At 36.5% G+C, this 18,250-nt stretch overlaps 1 protein-coding gene across 4 annotated transcripts in view; it reads left to right on the top strand.

The window, feature by feature from the left end:
- The window catches only part of FAT1 (FAT atypical cadherin 1), a 105,471-nt gene that overhangs the window by 35,058 nt on the left and 52,163 nt on the right, over window positions 1–18,250 (top strand). For all 4 annotated transcript variants that reach the window (XM_057370247.1, XM_057370249.1, XM_057370250.1 and 1 more), the window contains exon 3: window positions 1,730–2,044. In XM_057370247.1, the coding sequence (XP_057226230.1) occupies window positions 1,730–2,044 (315 nt within the window). The remainder of the gene's footprint in view (window positions 1–1,729; window positions 2,045–18,250) is intronic.

The raw sequence follows: 18,250 nt of genomic DNA, 5'->3' as shown, positions 1-18,250 counted from the left end.
CATGTAATGCATGTATATTTTGAAATTGCAGTGCCCCTCCTTTTAGTCCCAGTTCTGTAGCCTTTGATGCTATAYTAAACCAATTTCCACACTGACATCTGGTGGTAGTTCTGAAATGCTATGTTGCTTGRAATGCTGTATATGGAAATCTGCGTAAGGTCTAAGCATCAGTTTCAATCCTCTCCAGCACTTCTGAAGTGATCTTACTGAAATCTTAAAATTTTAAACTATTGTGGTCAGACCTTTATGCAGCTTCCCACAAGGCAAAGAAAGTAATGAATAAATAATTCCTTAATATTTTGCTCAGCCAGTGTAATGCATTAAAAAAAGTGTCTGTGGTGTGTGAAGGACATAATACTTGGAGCTAATTCCTTTCCTGAAGAACTCCTRTGAAAGCAGTGGCGTAGTTTTATTGAGGTCCTGTTTTACTGACGGTGGGTATGTGTTTGTGTATACATATATATGTGTCTGTATGAAGTACATGAGCTCAGTAGAAGTGCCATATCATGCATAGTCACATTATGTGGCTTTATCCAGAGTCCAGAACTGGCTGTCATGGTGATAGTTTGACTCATCTTGGCTCCAGTCCCGTTTAGGCCTGGTGTGTGAGTGTAACAAGTAGTAAGAGCCGCGACAAAACCCTTCAAAATTTCCACTGAAATGGTTGCAAGGGCTTGCTCTGTTCCTCATCCTGACATGTACCAGGTTGATTTTAAGTTCTACTTAGAAAATACCTAAAATCAGACTCCCTGTGGGAGTGACTGGATCAGGAAAAGGAAAGTGTGAAGATTTATTGTGCCATGGCCCTGGGAATCTATTTAATATTCATCCCCCCTCATATGGGTTACACCACACCATATACCCTTTTGACAYATGCATAATATGGCTGTACCTGTAGAGTAAGCTGCTTACAAAAATAAAGTTATATTTTTTCACAGTGGGTAAATTCTTTAGTCAGTTCTGGCTTAGACAATCTCCTGTAGGCTCAACAGACAGCTTCTTAYTAACTTTGTGAATTGTGTAGTTGTTCCTTATTTGGTAATTCATTTTATGCGTGTAAGATTGAGCAGATTTTTGCCCCTTTTTTTTTGCTGCCTTCTGTTTCCAGGGTAATGGCAGACACTGGTTAGTCCTAATGCCACAAAGGTTAGCTTTGGTATAGCTTTTCTGTGACATTGCTGTGTGAACATAAATTAGCACATTAAGAAAGTTCAGTCAAATAATTCATTTGGGCACAGAGATAAAAATGTGCAATGTTTAAGTAGTTACTTATTAATATGAATAAGAGTAAAGAGCTCAAGAGTTTGGTATCTAAACCAGATAGTTTAATGTGGTACAAAATTTACCGTAATGAATAAAGAGGGTCATTCAAGTCCCAAAAGATTGTGAATTACCCATTTGATATAATTTTTTAGGCAAAACAGGTTTTGTGAGTAGCGCTGACTGATCTGTATTTCAAAAGACGATGGAAATTAAGTAATACAATGTTTTATTATGTGTTGGATAATTTCTGGAAACGGTTACAATAATTTCATTTTTTGTGGCTTCAGGTTGGCCTTAATATATTTGTGTGTGTATATTAAGACACAGAGTAGAATCAATATTGGTTATTTCGAACTTGTATTTATTTCAATTTATTTGTTTGTTTAAACTTGTTGCTTAATGTGTTTTTACACATTTCTGCATACTTACTGAACATTTTCTATTTACCTTTCTTCCTATTAAACAGGTATTATTGAGACTGCAGATCATCTGGATCGGGAGACTACTTCACATTACTGGCTAACTGTTTATGCAACAGACCAGGGTGTTGTGCCTTTATCATCTTTCATTGAAATCTACATAGAAGTTGGGGATGTTAATGATAATGCTCCTCAGACCACAGAACCAGTTTATTACCCAGAGGTCATGGAAAACTCACCTAAAGATGTATCTGTCATTCAAATTGAAGCATTTGATCCAGATTCTAGTTCAAGTGAAAAATTAACCTACAAAATTACAAGTGGAAATCCACAGGGATTCTTCTCAATAAACCCCARAACTGGTAAGTACAATACAGTGTTTTATGTATTAATAAATTAATGTATTTGCATAAATGCATAAACAGGTGAACCCAAAATCTTTTGTTTAACATGGAAAACATGCTTTCACAATAGCTGGAATTAACCTGGTATCTTGGGCTGTGTCAATAACAGTGAGTTATACAAACATGTAGAAGAGGATTTGAGAGTGAAGCACTTGGTTCAAAGTGCTTGACATCCACATCATGCATGTTTTGTGARGGCTTACTTCTGAGTAGCTCCACTCTAGACTGTTCAATGTCCATGCATATTTATAGTGCAGTAAGTAYACAGTAAAACCCCATATTTTATCTTAGTTTCATCCAAGTTGTTTTYAGCAGTCTTCAGAGCTTCGTGCATAGTTTATTTCTCATGCCTGTTTTAGAATTATTTTTTGAGGTGGAGCATAATGGTATTAGTCTGAGCAAAATAAGCCATTTATTACCTGCATATCTACTTGTCCCACAGTCAGAAGAGACTTTCTTTGTAATTGACTACTGATACTGCCAGAAATACATCATCTGGAGGAGAATTTTCAGGTGTGGTTGTTATGCAATGAAAAGAAAGAGTCCAAGCTCATTAGTTGTTTGGAGAGCTTCAGAAGAAATCACTGAAGTTTTAACAAGAGAGTACAAGTACAAGAACCAAGTAACCTTTTAGTACTGAATTGCAGAGCAGATACTGAAAGGTGTGTAGGACAGAGAGACGGGAAACAAAATAATCAGTCTTAACTGAAGCTACCCAGTAATTCTGAAAACATTGAAAGGGTTGCCTACCATCCCTTACTTTTGAATGTAGGGAAAATAATACATATATTGGATGTTTTGCCCACAGATTCTTTCTGAAGGAGAGCTTGGTTTTATTTCAATAATATTTTGCCCAGCTTAGCTTTTTATATGTGGTGATTATRTATTATTTCATAATAAAAATTATGAGAGATGCTTCTGGCTTACTCAACCAGATTTTTTTTCTCACAATTCAGAGATTTTTAGACTAGAGGTCCTGCAGAGGAGTAGTGAGTGACTTTAATCTGTTACAAACCCAGTAAGTACAAGGGAGCAACACAAGCCTTATCAATTTAGCTCTTGCTCATTCATGGAAGCAATTTCAGGGACTTAAAGGAKCAAAAATTGAGTGAAAAAATACATTTTGAAGGCTGGGTTGCCACTATGGCCTYCATTTTGTTTTGTAGTTATTTCAGCTCTGGGTATGAAAGACTTGTGTGCTTTATCAATTGTAATTGCTGTGCCCGCAAAGCTATGAGTGCAAACACAGGTATATTTTTTGGKTTATTTTTGACAACAATTTCTTTGTCAGCATGTGCTGCATCTGTTTGTGAAGACAYTGCCAAGAGGGACATATGAAATAGCTATAGTAACAGAAGATATTTAGTACAGCTAAATCCTGCATCTAAATACTGTATTTACAAAATGCTGGTTTTAGAGAAAAGGCAGCCTGACAAGTAAAACAAGAAAAATTCAACCACATTCTTTGAAAGTGAATGCAGAAAGTCTTTGTGTACTTAATTTCTAGTTGGTTTTCTCTGTGTCTCTGTTTTCTCTCATTTTACATGATGGAAAAGGAAAAAAAAAATCTCCTTTTTTATCTACCTCCTTGCCCTTTATGATTYTGGAAAATAGTTCTGCCTGCCACTTTGATCTTTCTTGTTGTCTCAAGATAGTACTGATAAAAATAGGAATAAAATTGCCTGTGAGTTTGGTAGAAATAACTTAGTCACTGCAGTATTCAAGTTGCAAGGGATCATAAATTCTACTTCCATTCATTTCGTCATTATTGTATAATTTGCCAAGTTTTTTTTGGTTGTTGCTTCCTTAATATTCCTGTAGGTCATTTTCTCTTCCTCTTCCTTCTCTTTTTTTCCTACCCTTTTTTGCCCCTCAATCATCAAGTGGCATTTTCCAAACCGTGTTTTGAAAAAAGACACATCTGTACCTCCCTTGCTGAAGTTTTGAGCTAAAAAAAMCCAACTTTATTCCTATTTGATGGGTAGAAAAATTAGAGCACTGGGCGATTGTGACTTGTCTTCAGCTGTMGTTTGCAGTTGTCCATGTTGGTAGCTTACTGTGATCCCATTTATGTTAGAGAGGGACCTTCAAGGAGATCAACACACTAGATGGTGAAGTGATAAGGAACACCTAGTAGAAAAGTAATAAAGATTTTCTGTCAAGAGAGTTTCTTACCTGCCTTTATTGTAGCATGCATACCGTAGAGGCAAGCAGGGCGATCCACAGTCCTCAGCTTGGTGTTAAAGAACAAAAAAAAGCAGGACAACTGTAAATAATTAAATTATTATATTTCAGAGCACAAGCACTGAGGAGAAAAAAAAATCCCCCTCTCTTTTACATTCAGCAGAAGAAAATTACTTTCTCCCCCAGTATAGTTAAAGGCTTAGGTATTCACCTGTCATGCTCCATCTATATCACCCTTCATTGGTGTCTGTTACTGTTAAACTGTACAGCTAGAYGTGCTTCTAGACAGACATCTTAAACACAGTGAGGAGGGAAAGGGAAAAGGTGGGCAGAGGAGAGAAGGGAGACTTGGTCCCAGAGTGTACTCAGRTAAGTTCAGTGGATATTAAAAAGCTAACTCATGTATATTTTCTGCCCATCAAATAGGACCCTGAATTTCGTGCTCTCTAATGGGCCAATACTGCCTATCCTGTACATGATCAGTTTGAAAGTGTCAGTCTGCACTGGACACTACCACAGTGGTTAAGTTTTGATTGAGGTTATCAGGTTCATAACTCCCCAAGTCGCTCTTCYGTCTACTAGATATCAAGTACATTTAATCTGAATAGATCTTACTGGGTGTGAAAGGGTTTTCAATAGAACTGACATGTTAAGGAGTTGAAAAAACACTTTAAAAGACACTGGTTATTGTTCTAGTTATAACACAGTGTATTTTATCTTCCCCAATTAATTAAAATATGGCTCAGCTGAAGAGAACATTGGACTAGGATCTGAGAGGTCAAGTCTTGTCTTGTTTGCTTGTGTGGCTACAATATCCTTGTTGTATATTGTGAAGTAACCACACTGTAAGGTATTTGTCCAAGGAAGAGAAATCTTCACAGGGCTCAGGTTTCCAACCAYAGGAGAGATAGAACATGGATCAAGACTTTTAACTGTAACTTTGAAAGTGACAACGCGGGTTAAGCGTGTGATGCTGTGCATCCCCAGAGGTGAGTTGAGCACTGTAATGGCATTCAGTTCAAGTCAAGTAAAATCTGGTGCTGGGATTCTTAAAATACATTGTGAGTGTTAAAAATACATTTGAGGTAGTAATGTGTTATTATCTCCAGGTCAAGGATCCATTTTCTTTCTCTTTATAATATTTAATGCTATGGTATTGTGGTCCATGGATAGAAGTCTCCCACACAGTGGTAATACAGATTATAAGTAGAAACAACCTATGGGTAACCTTGTCAAGTGCAGCACTGCATTCTATTCTCCTAATGTAGCTAGTGCCTTTCTAGAATGTTGTGGACTCAAAACTAAGATGTCTGTGTSTTTGTGCAATAATCCTGAATTTTTAGAATCTGACTGACATGGACTTTCRTAGGATATAGTTCACCTTTCACAAAAAGAAGGCATTTCTTTTCATGACAAGAACGATTGACTGACTATTTCTCAAAAATGCCACTGGCTGAAGTAGTCTCTGCATGCTTCTTGGACCAATCAGTTTCCAAGTATCCCCTTCAGTAAATCCTCACTGACACTTAAAAACATCTTTTATATTTTAAATAATTATAAAATAACTTAAGGAAACACTGCTAAGTTTTTCTTTGCATGCTATTTCACTTCTTGAAGTAGGATCTATAATACACAGGACATTGTGTAGTCTTTTCACATATACTTGGCCTTTCATTAAAACAAATGAAATAGCATTTTACTTAGCTTTGGAGTTTCCATGTAATGAAAAGAAAGTRCTGCACATATGAGCCGTCCAGGTAGAAAAAAAAAATAGTTATCTTATTATTAGTCACCAGAAAAAATTGGAACAAAAGTTTGACAGTTTTCATGCTCAATCTGAACACAACTGTAGGCAAACTTGTAAGTTATGGTAACAGCTTTATATCTGCTCAACTTCCTGCAAAATAGCTTCTCATTAAATACAGAARTAATTGACAAAGCAGAAGAGTGTCAACTCCTGTTAATGTGTTTAGGTGGCAGAAGTTGAAGTTTCTTGATTTGGTGGCTGTTCTGAATCCTGGGACTCTAATTAATCTCAGCGCTTAACACTGCTGCTATTGCACTGATACTCAGAAAAGATTTGCACGTTTAGCAACACCCATGTGAAACAAAGGATTACATAACAGTAAACAAGTCCTGAGGTTTGTGCCTTGGAGCTCACAATGTATAATGTTMATGTAAGCACATGTAGTACATATGGTACATATAAAGTAGTTTAGTACTATTATTTCTGTTTCTTGCTGGTGTGCTTTTTTAGCTTGTGAGCTATTTGGGTAATTGTAAAACTGAAAAGTTTTACATATCGCTGATGTAAACTCCATGGTTGTATTTACAAAATACAATTGATTATATTAATGTTTGGAATAAACTACTGAATGTTTATATTTTACCTGAACACCATCATATTGAGTAGACAAATTTTTATTTTTCTCATCTTTACACCTTTCATATTACAATATCTTAATTTGCTTTTTTGCGTTTGAGGAGTGTTGGAAGCATGAAAGTTGATAGCAGGATTGCTTTCTTAGAGAAAGTGGAACAGGTAATTAGTATGGCATCCATTAGTAATAGCTGATAATACCATTGTATATGCGTACATTTATGAGTTGGTTAATTATGATTTTGTAATTTCTAATCTATTAGGATTTAGAAATGGATCTGTTAGTGCATATTCAATAGTTATTGCATTCATTTAACTAAAAGCTTTCAACAAACCATGTAATTTCTTTCTGTCTGAGGAGGGTAGGACATGCATTAAATATGAGCTTTTTGTTGCACACAGTAAGAATTGTAAGGGTGGTTTGCAGACTAGCTCCCCAATTTAAAATGTGTGCTTACAGTTCCCCAGAATGACTAAATTGTCAACTGAATTATTTTCCTGTTGTTGTTTCCTATTTTGTACTTTTCTTGTGATTTTACTTTTTAAATTGTGGGAAAATTGTGAAATTAGAAGAAAGGTATTAACCTTTAACTGACTAACAATAACAACTCACCAATATGTAAAACATATTGAAGAGCTAGGGAGAGTATYCTTAATTGCTGTAGAACTGGAGCCATTAGACTGAACTTTTTCTAAACAAAAAGTCCACAGAATTCCCTGAGACTCTGCATTAGTTGCCATATGGATAAAATAGTTTTGCCATGCTGTATTTTTAAAACACAGGTGCTACTCAGAGATACAGGCTTTGTATGATTTATATCTCATAGACTGCTGAGTTAAGGTGCCTGGAAGAAGGTTGCAGTGCCTTGTAAGTGGCAGTGTGCACACAGAAGGGCAAAATGCATTTGCATAGTGAAAGGAGTTCCAGCTCTCTTAGTGTTACTGAGCAAGAAAATCGAATCTTAACCCGGTGTCYATATGGGGCCTTTATATTCTTCTCAAATTACCTTCCCCATAGATTCAGGCTAGAAATAATATCTGGTCTTTTTCCCAATTGGTATGCTTCTTTGCACTTCCCCAGGACTTCTGTTATGTTTATTGTACCCACCAGATTCAGCTTGGGGAGAGAATCAGGGCTGGCAAAACCCACTTTTTGAGAAGTCATGCCTACTTCGGAGACTTAATAGCAAGTGAGGAAGACAGGTACTTGATATTGCTCCATCTAACAATTTTGAATCAGATGTGCAGAGCTTCTGATTGCAGAGGTATAGCTTTCTATCCTTTTAATGACACTTGATGTGAAAGTGATGCATAYTTCTGAAAACTAGACTTGAGTTCACAACCGGGACAGGAGGATGCCAACATTAATTTTGAGTTGTTAATTTGTCCATACTTAGGTTTTGCAGGTGTAAAATAGAAACAATTGCATACCYTAATTACTTGGGTGTTGTTGTGAAGATGTCTTAATTTATATATGAAGCACTTTGGTATTCTCATGATAATATTATGGACATACCTTGAAGAAATTAGTAATCCTATGGTGTAGGAGGTAGTTCATTTAGATCAGGATATTAGTTGGGGCATTCCAGCAGAAGCTTTGAGTTATTGGCCCCTTCAGAACATAGCTGTATCCTGTGCATTTTACACAGTGCCCTTTAAAGCAGCTCTGTGTGTGTGTGTGTATCTGTCTGATTTGGTGACTGAAGTGAAATGGGAAATGAGTACAGCTGCAAACAACTTCCACGGGTTTCCGATAACACTGGAGAATTGCTTCGTGAGGAAATGAAGGGCCAGTGACCRCAGAGTAGTATTGGCTTTGTTTTAACAAAGGAAATCTTTGTTGTGTAACTACTTGTGGGTTTTAATCCCAGTTGATGTAATATTTTGGAACTTGAATAAAACCAGTGTTAGTATATTGCACGCTTATGTGATTTAGAATAAAATAAARATCAAAATGCTGTATTTTTTCTTGTAACTTCTGTAGCTGGTAAGCAATGCCAGATTCAATTATTGTTTGCTTATGTCACACAGCTCAAAGCAACCTCCATGTGCCCAATTGTTTACCTGTGACATGCAGAAAAAGTAAAGTATTATATTATGATTTCTCTAGAACAGGTATTTTCTTTATTTTTACTGCAAATGYGACCAGAATGAACCCAAATGTTTGTAAAAATAGTTTAATTGTGCTAAAAGCTACTTTGATTTCCCTTTTTTAAAAGCACTTGAAGTGCTATTAGACTACTCGTATTTTTTGTAACTGGGAAAACAAGTTAATATCTGAAATTTCTAATGTTATCTTCATATCCATTCACTCTACCTATTTAGAAATTCAGCATTTGAAAATATAGAAATTTTCCTATAATAGAGACATCTATTTTAAAAATTACTTGAAAGCATTCATRTAGAGAGCACACCTTTAAAATCCTAGGTGGTGATGTTGGGGCTTATTTTATTTGTTTTTGCATCTCTTTAGAAAARGAGAAATTTTGGGAAAATAAATGAGAAGCACAGCAATCCTTTTATTTGTCTCTGGAACTACATAAAAACTTCAGGTCATGYTCTGCATGATCTGTGTTGTAAAACAAGAGTAAAAGAAAGTGAAGTTCTGTTTCAGTTTTCCCATGTTCTGATGCAACAGTCATGGAAACATAGAAAGGCTTGGGTTGGAAGGTTGACCTTAAAACTCATCTGGTTCCAACCCCCCTGCCATGGGCAGGGATGCCACCCACTGGATCAGAGACCCATTCAGTGTGGTTTTAAACACTTCCAGGAATGGGGCATCCACAGCTTCTCTGGGCAGCCTGTTCCAATGCTTCATCAGCCCCTGAGGAAAAAATTTCTTCCTRACATCTAATGTAAATCTTTCCCCTTTCAGTTTAAAACTACTCTCCCTTGTCCCATCACTATCTGCCATGTGAAAAGTCACTTTCCTTTTTTAGAAGCCTTCTTTAGATACTGGAAGACTGCTATAAGGGCTTCCCAGAACATTCTCTTCTCCATGCCAAACAATCCAAACTCTCTCAGGTTGTCTTCATAGGAGAGATGCTTCAGCTSTCTGGTAATTTTTGTGGCCCTTCTCTGGGCCTGCTCCAAGCAGAGGAGAGGGGCAGAATCCCTCCTCTCCTCAACCTACTGGCCACACTGCTTTTGGTGCAACTTTGTATCTTTTTGGCCTTTTGGGCTGCAAGTGCACATTGCAGGGTCATTGTCCAGCTTTTCATCCACAAGAGCACCCAAGTCCTTCTCTGCAGGGCTGCTCTCAAAGAGTTTGTCTCCCAATCTGGACTCTTGCCTGGGATTGCCCTGACCTGGGTGCACCTTGTACTTTGATTTGCTGAACTTTGTGAGGTTCCCATGAGCCTACCTCTCARGTTTGTCCAGGTCCCTCTGGATGGCATCCAGTCCTTCTGTTGTGTCATCTGCACCACTCAACTTTGTGTCATATGCAAACTTGCCAGTGGGTACACTTGAAATAGTAATGCATGCTTTCAAAGATACCARTCTTTCCTTGGCAGGATCTCTGAGTAGTGTAACTTTGAATTGTATACTATAACATTAGTATCGATTAATTTCCTAATGAGAGAGGATTACTCAGAATTAGTGCCCTAATTCACATCTAGCTTGACWTGTTTTTTTCTTAAATCAATGAAAATAGAAGATAAATCCAGATAGAACTACATTTGTTTTCTGGAAGTAATGTAATTTTTCTGACTCAAAAATTCACAGTGGAGACACAGTTCAAGGGCTAACTAGAAGTGAGCTATAAAATTGTTCCTCAGTTTTGCTGAGCCAAGGTTAAATCTTTGACCGCAGACGAGATCGTCTCTCTTAGGAGCATTGCCTGAAGTTCTTTGTGTATGTGGTTCAGTTACAAAAGCCGTTCCCTTTAAATCAGTAAATAAAGCTGCAGGTACTTATTCTAGTACATTCTATTTTGTACATGTAGGAAATAACATACAATTAAAAGCAAGAGGAAAAAAAAAGGGGGAAGAGGCAGCAGGATTGTATAAATCTCCAAATTCTTACTCAGAAATTAATATTTTAGATTTTCAATGTGTAGGGAGTTTAGAGCACCATAAAGTAAAATTATGACAGGTTTGAAAAGATCTTTTAAGATGATGTGTGATTTTATGGTAACAATTCTGTACTTAATTATTGAAGATGGTATATCTCAAAACGAGATGAAAAAAGTGAGTGATGGACATCAGGTAACTTAGAGTTAATTACTCTAAGTTATTTATCTAAGGTGTTTGAGCTTTGAATTGGTGTGGTTTCTTTTGAAGACAAGAGTATTTTCACAAAGTAAGCAAAGATGTAACAAAAATTTATAGTGTTCTGTTGATAATAAGATGAAAGTTCATTCTAGAAGAAATGTATAATCACTTACTAGTTTCCTTGAAATAACCATGTGTGGGTTTTGTTGTTTAATCTTTCATTCAAAATTATTTTAGCTATTTGTTATTATTTATTAAATACCTTTTTTTGTGATATTTTATCTTATACTGCTTTTGACTTACAGTTCTGGGTTTTATCTTTTGTATGACAGAAAATACCCAAAGAACATGAATGGCAATGAAACTGGAAAGCACTTAGCCTAAGTGCTTTCAAGCACCATGCAGGATCATAGACATAGGTTTATTTTTTTATGTAGCTATTCGGGTGTTTGTTGTTATTTGTATATTTCTTCTCATAATTTCCCAACTAATTTTACCACTAAAAAAATTACTGCAGAAGAAGTTAATACCRCTATCCTAGTAAATCCAGACTAAAAATAATGTAATAATGACTAATTAGATACCTTTGTAGAATCTTCTACAATTATATGATCACTAAACACTGATTTTRCACTTGATTTGAAATGTAGTCAAAWTTGAAGCTCTCCAGTGTTCATTGGATTGGATGGCTTAGCTGTTTATGTAAATTATTTTTTCTTCCTTATGCTGTATGTARATAATCTTTGGTGGGTTGCTTGTCTTTGCTTCATGCTCAAAYCACAAATATGATTAATGAGTACTCTGCTCAGCAAATTCTAGGATGCTGTTAAAATAGTTCAGGAAAGTGACTCAACTTCAGACGTGCACCTTGTACTTAGACTTTATAGTAGCAGGACTGAGTAGTTAAACTGCCTGGTTAGAGATAAACATGGTGCCCCGTGGTATGAAATATTAGCCATGGGWTGTAGGATCACTTTGTGATCCTATRTACAAAGCTTATAGTCTGTCTTGGTAACAAACAAATAAACATTGAGCTGGACTTGATGATCCTTKTGAGTCCCCTCCAACTCAGCACATTCAGTGGTATTACTGTACTTCAATAAAAGTGCTGCACAAATACGCCCTTATGGGCAGGGTGTTATCCCTTCTTTGATGCAGTCCCGACGGGTAGGGCTGAGATCTCGATTATTGCTCAGCTTCTCATGGAGTGCCATTCAAAGGGCAAGACATTCATCTGGGCCAAATGTGCCAAGAGTGGTTTTTGTGGATGAAATCCAGAGCATATGCACCAATATCTGAAACAGGAATAAGAAAGTACCCAAGTAAAAAGAAAAGGTGATCTGAAAAGCAAATAGAGTGTGTAGTTCTTATTGAGTTTCAGACTTTTCAGTCTGGAGTTTACTCAGGTCTCTGTACACTCTGGGAGTGTCCTGTTGGCATTTGCCTGAACTGCTGCTGCATATGGGAATTAAAGGGGAAAAGGCACCAAAACCGTGAAAGGCTGTAATACCTAAGTGCCATCATGATATTCTTAACAAAAAGGGAATAGTGATTTCATCAGGTGTGCTGCAGTAGGTCTCYATTTTAGTTTTTCTAAAGCTGGCATATTGTAACACATTYTTGTAATTACTCTGGTCACAAAGKATATATATGAAGTGGAAAATAAGTCCTTTAGCTCCAAAAGTGCATTCAGACTACCCAGAACAGTCTGCTAGGCACTGGCKGTGAGCTATGCTAGGCAGAATGAATCTTAGTTCTTCCTAAACAACTGGATAGCAAAAGAAAAAGGTACAATTCAAGAGGACAGACAGAACAAGCAAGCAACAGCAGAACTAATGGAGAGAGTATATTCCCAAGAGAATTGAAAGAAGAACCCAGGCTCTCAATTTTTCTTGAGAAGTGGTATCATTTTTGCACCCTTTATTGAAAGAACTGTAATAATTGCTTTTAAGTGTTGTACCTGAGCAGAAGAGTCATTCGCAGCCATATAAGGTGCTTGTAAATGATATTCCTAGTTTCTTTTGGAGCTGTATATTTACAATCACATTTCAGCATTAGAAAATTACTGATGACAATTCTGTTGCTGGTTTCAGTGAGAGTTATTAAGGTGTTTAGAAMGAGAGTTTAGGAATGAAAAGCAAGGGAAATTGCTAAGGAATTATCTTTAAGACTGTGTAAACCAAAGTTCAGTTCCTGTATGATATGCTTGCTCCAGTATGTTAGACTATCTTGTTTGTTTTTTGACTCAGCAGTCTGCCTTCATGGTGATATATTATAATGGTGATATATTAAACTTTCTGGCTTRTAGTCCTCATAATTTGTTACATGGCTAGTAAGACATGGAGTTTATTTTTGTCAGCGGCAAAGCTGAAATCTGTTCTTCAATCCCTCTGCTATTAACTTTTATTGACCTGTTTTTATTAACCTGTTCATTTGTTTTGGTTGTGGAGCCTTTTTTTTGGCTTACATAGAAAACAAGATTTGACTAAGTGTTGCCAAAAAGCTTATCTGAACATCTTTAGGAAGAAAATGTGGGCCTTTTCTGATGGTCGTTGATTGTAAGGAAACTTAGGTGTAAAATGTAATTTTAACTTGAAATCCGTTGAAAGAAGACTGAAAAAAAAATTGTCATCTTTATGTGTCAGTGATTAAATAATCATGGATTGTTGAGTTACYAGCCATTTTGTTCATATTTTGGGAAGTGCTGAGAATTGGGAGCAGTTCAAAACAATGTCAGAAGAGATCTTTTAGACAGTGAGACTTGATGCTCACTGTATTATGAGAGRTGTCAAAGAGATGATCACACCTGATACTTCGGTGAGGAGGAACCTGCTGATTCCAGTGAAATTCCTAGTCTGTCATACAAAAGAAGATACATTCCTCTGTCTTGGATATAATACACTGTTTCTTGAAGGAAGAAGATTAATGGGAAATGGTTACCTTGAAGTGAGACAGTATCTTCATCATTTGAAGAGAMATAATTGGTCTTGGGCTTAAGAAATATTAGCTGTAATTTGCCCGGTGCTTTTGGGTCATGTTAGGCAATAGTTAACATGATTACTATTACAGCCACATGTAAATTTAAAATCCGTACTTCCTTCAAATCTTAAACTGATTTACATATTTAGATTTTGTAAACAGATYTTAATGTATAACAATATGTTGAAAAATAAAAAAAAAAATCAACCCTTAAACATTCACTAGTAGTTTGTTATTTTAGGGGTTGAAGTGAGGGAATGAGAGCTAAATTAATTGACTAAGTTGCAGTAATCATGACTGATGACAGCTTAAATGATAAMTGAGTGATGCAGTCCAGACAAACCATTTCTGCGAGTTCGTTATGGTTTGCATTTAACACAGAGGACAAAAACCTCATGACCAAATATGGCCTAATTAAACATGTTCAGTTTATGTCTTGTATATGTTGAAGTTAGTGATAAAAAATTTTGTAGCTGTTTTCCGTATGTCCTTCAGTGACAATGCATTCAGAGATCAGAGAAACTGCRTTTCTTTTCATACACTGCAGTTCAAGTAGTGTCACACTAATTCAAGTCAAGCCTATCCGTTCAAACTTACCGGAGGTAGCATGGTACACTTGGCATGGTACACTTGGCATCTGCATTAGTCCTTTGGTTCATTGTGCAGATTTGCCCTGTCCAACAGCCAAACTCTCATCCAGCTCCAGAATCTTCATCATCTCAAGTTGAGTGTGCAGTTGGAAAGTCTGTAGATATTTGTGAAAGCACAAATGCATGGGAATACATCTTGTAAACATAGCAAGATGAAAACTTAGATCCTTGCTCCCTTCTAAAGACCACTTTTTCTGATGCCATTTTTTTTCACCTCTGAGATCAGCCATGCCATTAAGATAGCTAATAGATAGTTCTTAACACAATGCCCACCTAATAATATTCTGTGTTTTTTTAAAGATATTGCTATTTCAGCATTAATGAAAATTGTTGTGCTAGTTTTCAGAAACAGAGATGATAYGATGTAGCTGAGAACTGAGGTGAAATAAATCCCTGCTAATATCTGATCTCTGGTGCTAATTTCTGTTCCAAATGTAGCAGCTTTATTTATATTTACATAATTGTATGCTGTAGTTGCTTTTTTGTACGTTTGTTTTGCTACTATTTGAAATAGAAATCTGAAGTAAGTTTTAKCTGAATGCAGTTGTGACTCTAAATTTTTGGCTAGACCTCAAATAGACAGCAGCTATCCCCAGAATGTAAACTCAAAGAAGGAATGAAGTGAGAATACAATTGTATTTGCTACTAGTGCAGGTTTTTTGTTTCATTTTGTTTGTTACAGACATTTACAGTTAGTTTCATACAGACATTTACAGTTAGCTCTCCAGTAGTGAGGCAGAACAGCTATGATTTATCCAAAGACTCTAAATTATTAAGCTGCTGTTACAAAAGAAGGAGCAAGCTTTTAAATATTAGTTGAAGAAGCAAGTTTTTAAATATTAGTAAATGCAAAAATTTCACCAATTCACTAGAGATACGTTTCCTTATCATTATCTTAAAAATATTTGTTACGAACTTGCATTTCTCAAAAATGCTTGACCCATCTTGCCATAGTGACATTGATTTCAGGTGAAATTATAGTCAGTGATGTGATATACTGAAGCTTACTGTTCCTGTTGGTTTTGAGAAAGGGAATGGTAAAAGGAGGCAGAAGGAAACTGCAAGAATGTGACGACAAACAATGCTCTGAGTCAGTTTTGCTTTGAAATAGAAGGGCTTGTCACAGTGACCTGTTTCTCACACATGCTGTTGTTTCATTCAGCAGTAAACACATTCTCGTCACCTCATAACACAGACTTCTTCAGAGCTTAATTSAAATCTTTTACTTGCCATTCCTGTGGGGATGTGGTGTATGGAAAAACGTGGTCATGCATTTATTTGTGTAGAGGGAGGGGCACAGCAAGGGTATATATGAAGTGTTACAGAAAAGGGATGGAGCTCAATCTAAAAAAAATTAACTTTGGTTTTCAGTAGAAAGACCTTAGTGGCTTTTGTTGCAAGGGAGCTGACTTACATTAGGATCAAAGATTCTCCCCAACCCTCTTAACAGGCAGTCACAGTGCATAGGAACACTTGACCTTATTATCACAGCCATTGTTCAGAAAAGCTCTTCAAGAATAGATAAAATCTGTTGGTGCAGCATTAAGCATTCTGTAGTRTAGAAAAACTTGGAAAAAATAGGAAAATGTAGTGATTGCTGTAATCAAACCTTTTATAGTCTTAAGCTGAAGTGAAGCACTTCACTGATGCTAAATTTGCACTTAGGAAAGTGTCTAGCAGTAAAGAGTTAAATAAAAAGAATGTCATGCATGTGTATGTGATTCTAAATCCAGAAGTGTTACATTTCCTTTGTTGGCATTAGTTTCTGCTGAATATACAGGATATATATGGTGAAGACTAAGCCCCTCTGTTACTGGTTGAAGTGTTTTAACAGAAGTGTGGCATGCTTYCCTGAAAGACTGGAGGTTTTAGCAGATCAAAGCATATATATTTTGTTCTTGCTGGATATTTTTCTGCTTACTCATTTGAGTTGTATTGACCAACTTCTTTAACAGGAATTTTATCTGGAACAAGACTTCCTTTAGCAATCACTAGTGTGTAGAGTCATGATACATGGTAGAGTTTTGTCTTGAGTGCTTGCAGCAAAAGCTTTTGGACTGTTTTTTTGTTAAATTTCTTTTACTGTAAGTATTAATTGCCTTTTATTAGGGGTGGCTCCTGTCTTAATGGCCCTTGATAACAAAAAATGGATAGGAGGCTATTGAAAGGTGCCATTTTTCTGATCTCATGTAATTTGCTACTCACTGCCGGTGTGAGAGATGGAATCTTAATATTGGCAGAGAGCATAAACTAACTGTTGAATGATATAAGCATCATGAGATATTTCTGCTAAGATTGCATTATTTCTCCTGTGGTTTTTTTTGAGATTTTTCCCTGTCCTCAACCCAGCTGTTCAACAGCCAACTCCTTCAGTGGCTGTGCTGAAATCTACCTTTTCTCCTGCAACTGCGGCGAGCCTTGAGAGTAATGCTTCATAGGAGAGCTTGTGCTGGCTTTCTACAGAGGTGCTCAATAGAAAGGTTTTAGGAGAACTTATGTTTCTTGAAGCCACCTACAAGTCTCTTTGCTGGAAGGAAGCAGATGAGGCATTGTTGCCATTTGTTCACTTCCAGTTAACAGTCCTATTCTGTTTCCCATAGAGCCTGTGAAAAGAAAATGTGTTGCCCACACTTAGTCAGGAAAGTGAAGCTTTTTAGTATATGGGACAATAAATATTTTCAGTTGTCRCTGTTCACAGCTCTGTAATCTCCATATGAAAATATTACCTCAAGGTTAATAGAGACCTGTCACATAATTTTCTCTTTTTTTTCCATYCCTTTCTAAATGCACAATAATAATGCAACCTTTTTTCCTTGTTCTTTGTTTGGTTTATTTRTTTTGGGGATTTGTGTGCTTAAATTTTCATTCCCCCTTTCTTTGTAACTTCATAATGCCAAAAGATGTTCCTAACAATAGCACATGTATCTTCTTTGTACTGTAAAAGCGTAAAAACATAAAGCAGGAGAAGATGACACGTCATTGTCTAGAACGCTAGGTAAATAATGGATTTGATATGGTGGCAAACAAAATTGCTGCAAAAACAAGGGCAGATTTGACCGTAATTGAAACAGCTGTYATTTGCACTATCTGTTTTTTGGAGAACAGTTGTTTGAACATTTGACAGCTGTAATATCACCTTATATAGGTTTTGTTCATATTATTTAGTACAGGTTGTCTGTTTTGTTGATATGAGTAGACTACGGCTGTTTTTGTCAGAGGCACTGAGTAGCTATGTGCCTGTGGCATAGAATCCTGTTTCTCTTGGCCTTTCTCCTTTAAGTGAATTTGAAATCTTTATTGCTTTTCTTACATATTCTACTGTTTATTAACTGAGAGACAAAACTGAAGGCTTTTTTATTGTAGTAGACCAACTTTGCAAACTTTAATATGTGGATTTTAATTTTCCTTATATAAGGCTTTGTTAACAAAAAAAATTACATTATAGTTAGAAAAAGGAACATRAAGTAGGCCACCTGTAATTTGATCTCTATTTCATCCTTCATTGGGTAATTGCTTCCCTGTTTTCCAGTTTGACAATTAAGGATCAAGATGGCAGTGCTTTCCTATTGCTATCAAAAAGCTGGGATAGCTGGATAAAATGTCTCCTGACATTGCAGCATCCTCTGTGTTGCTGCTTCAGAGAATGTGGGATGTTTTGATCAGTAGTTGCTTAATCTGGGCAAATCCAAATGTTGGGGTTTGCTGGGCCACGTTGATTCTAGCAGGATTTACTAGCACAGGCTCAGTCCCATGTGAA

The sequence above is a fragment of the Malurus melanocephalus genome, unplaced genomic scaffold (assembly GCF_030028575.1).
Source record: "Malurus melanocephalus ecotype Western Australia unplaced genomic scaffold, MMel_1.1 scaffold_121, whole genome shotgun sequence".
Taxonomy (NCBI): domain Eukaryota; kingdom Metazoa; phylum Chordata; class Aves; order Passeriformes; family Maluridae; genus Malurus; species Malurus melanocephalus.
This window is presented reverse-complemented; position numbering and strand designations above follow the sequence as displayed.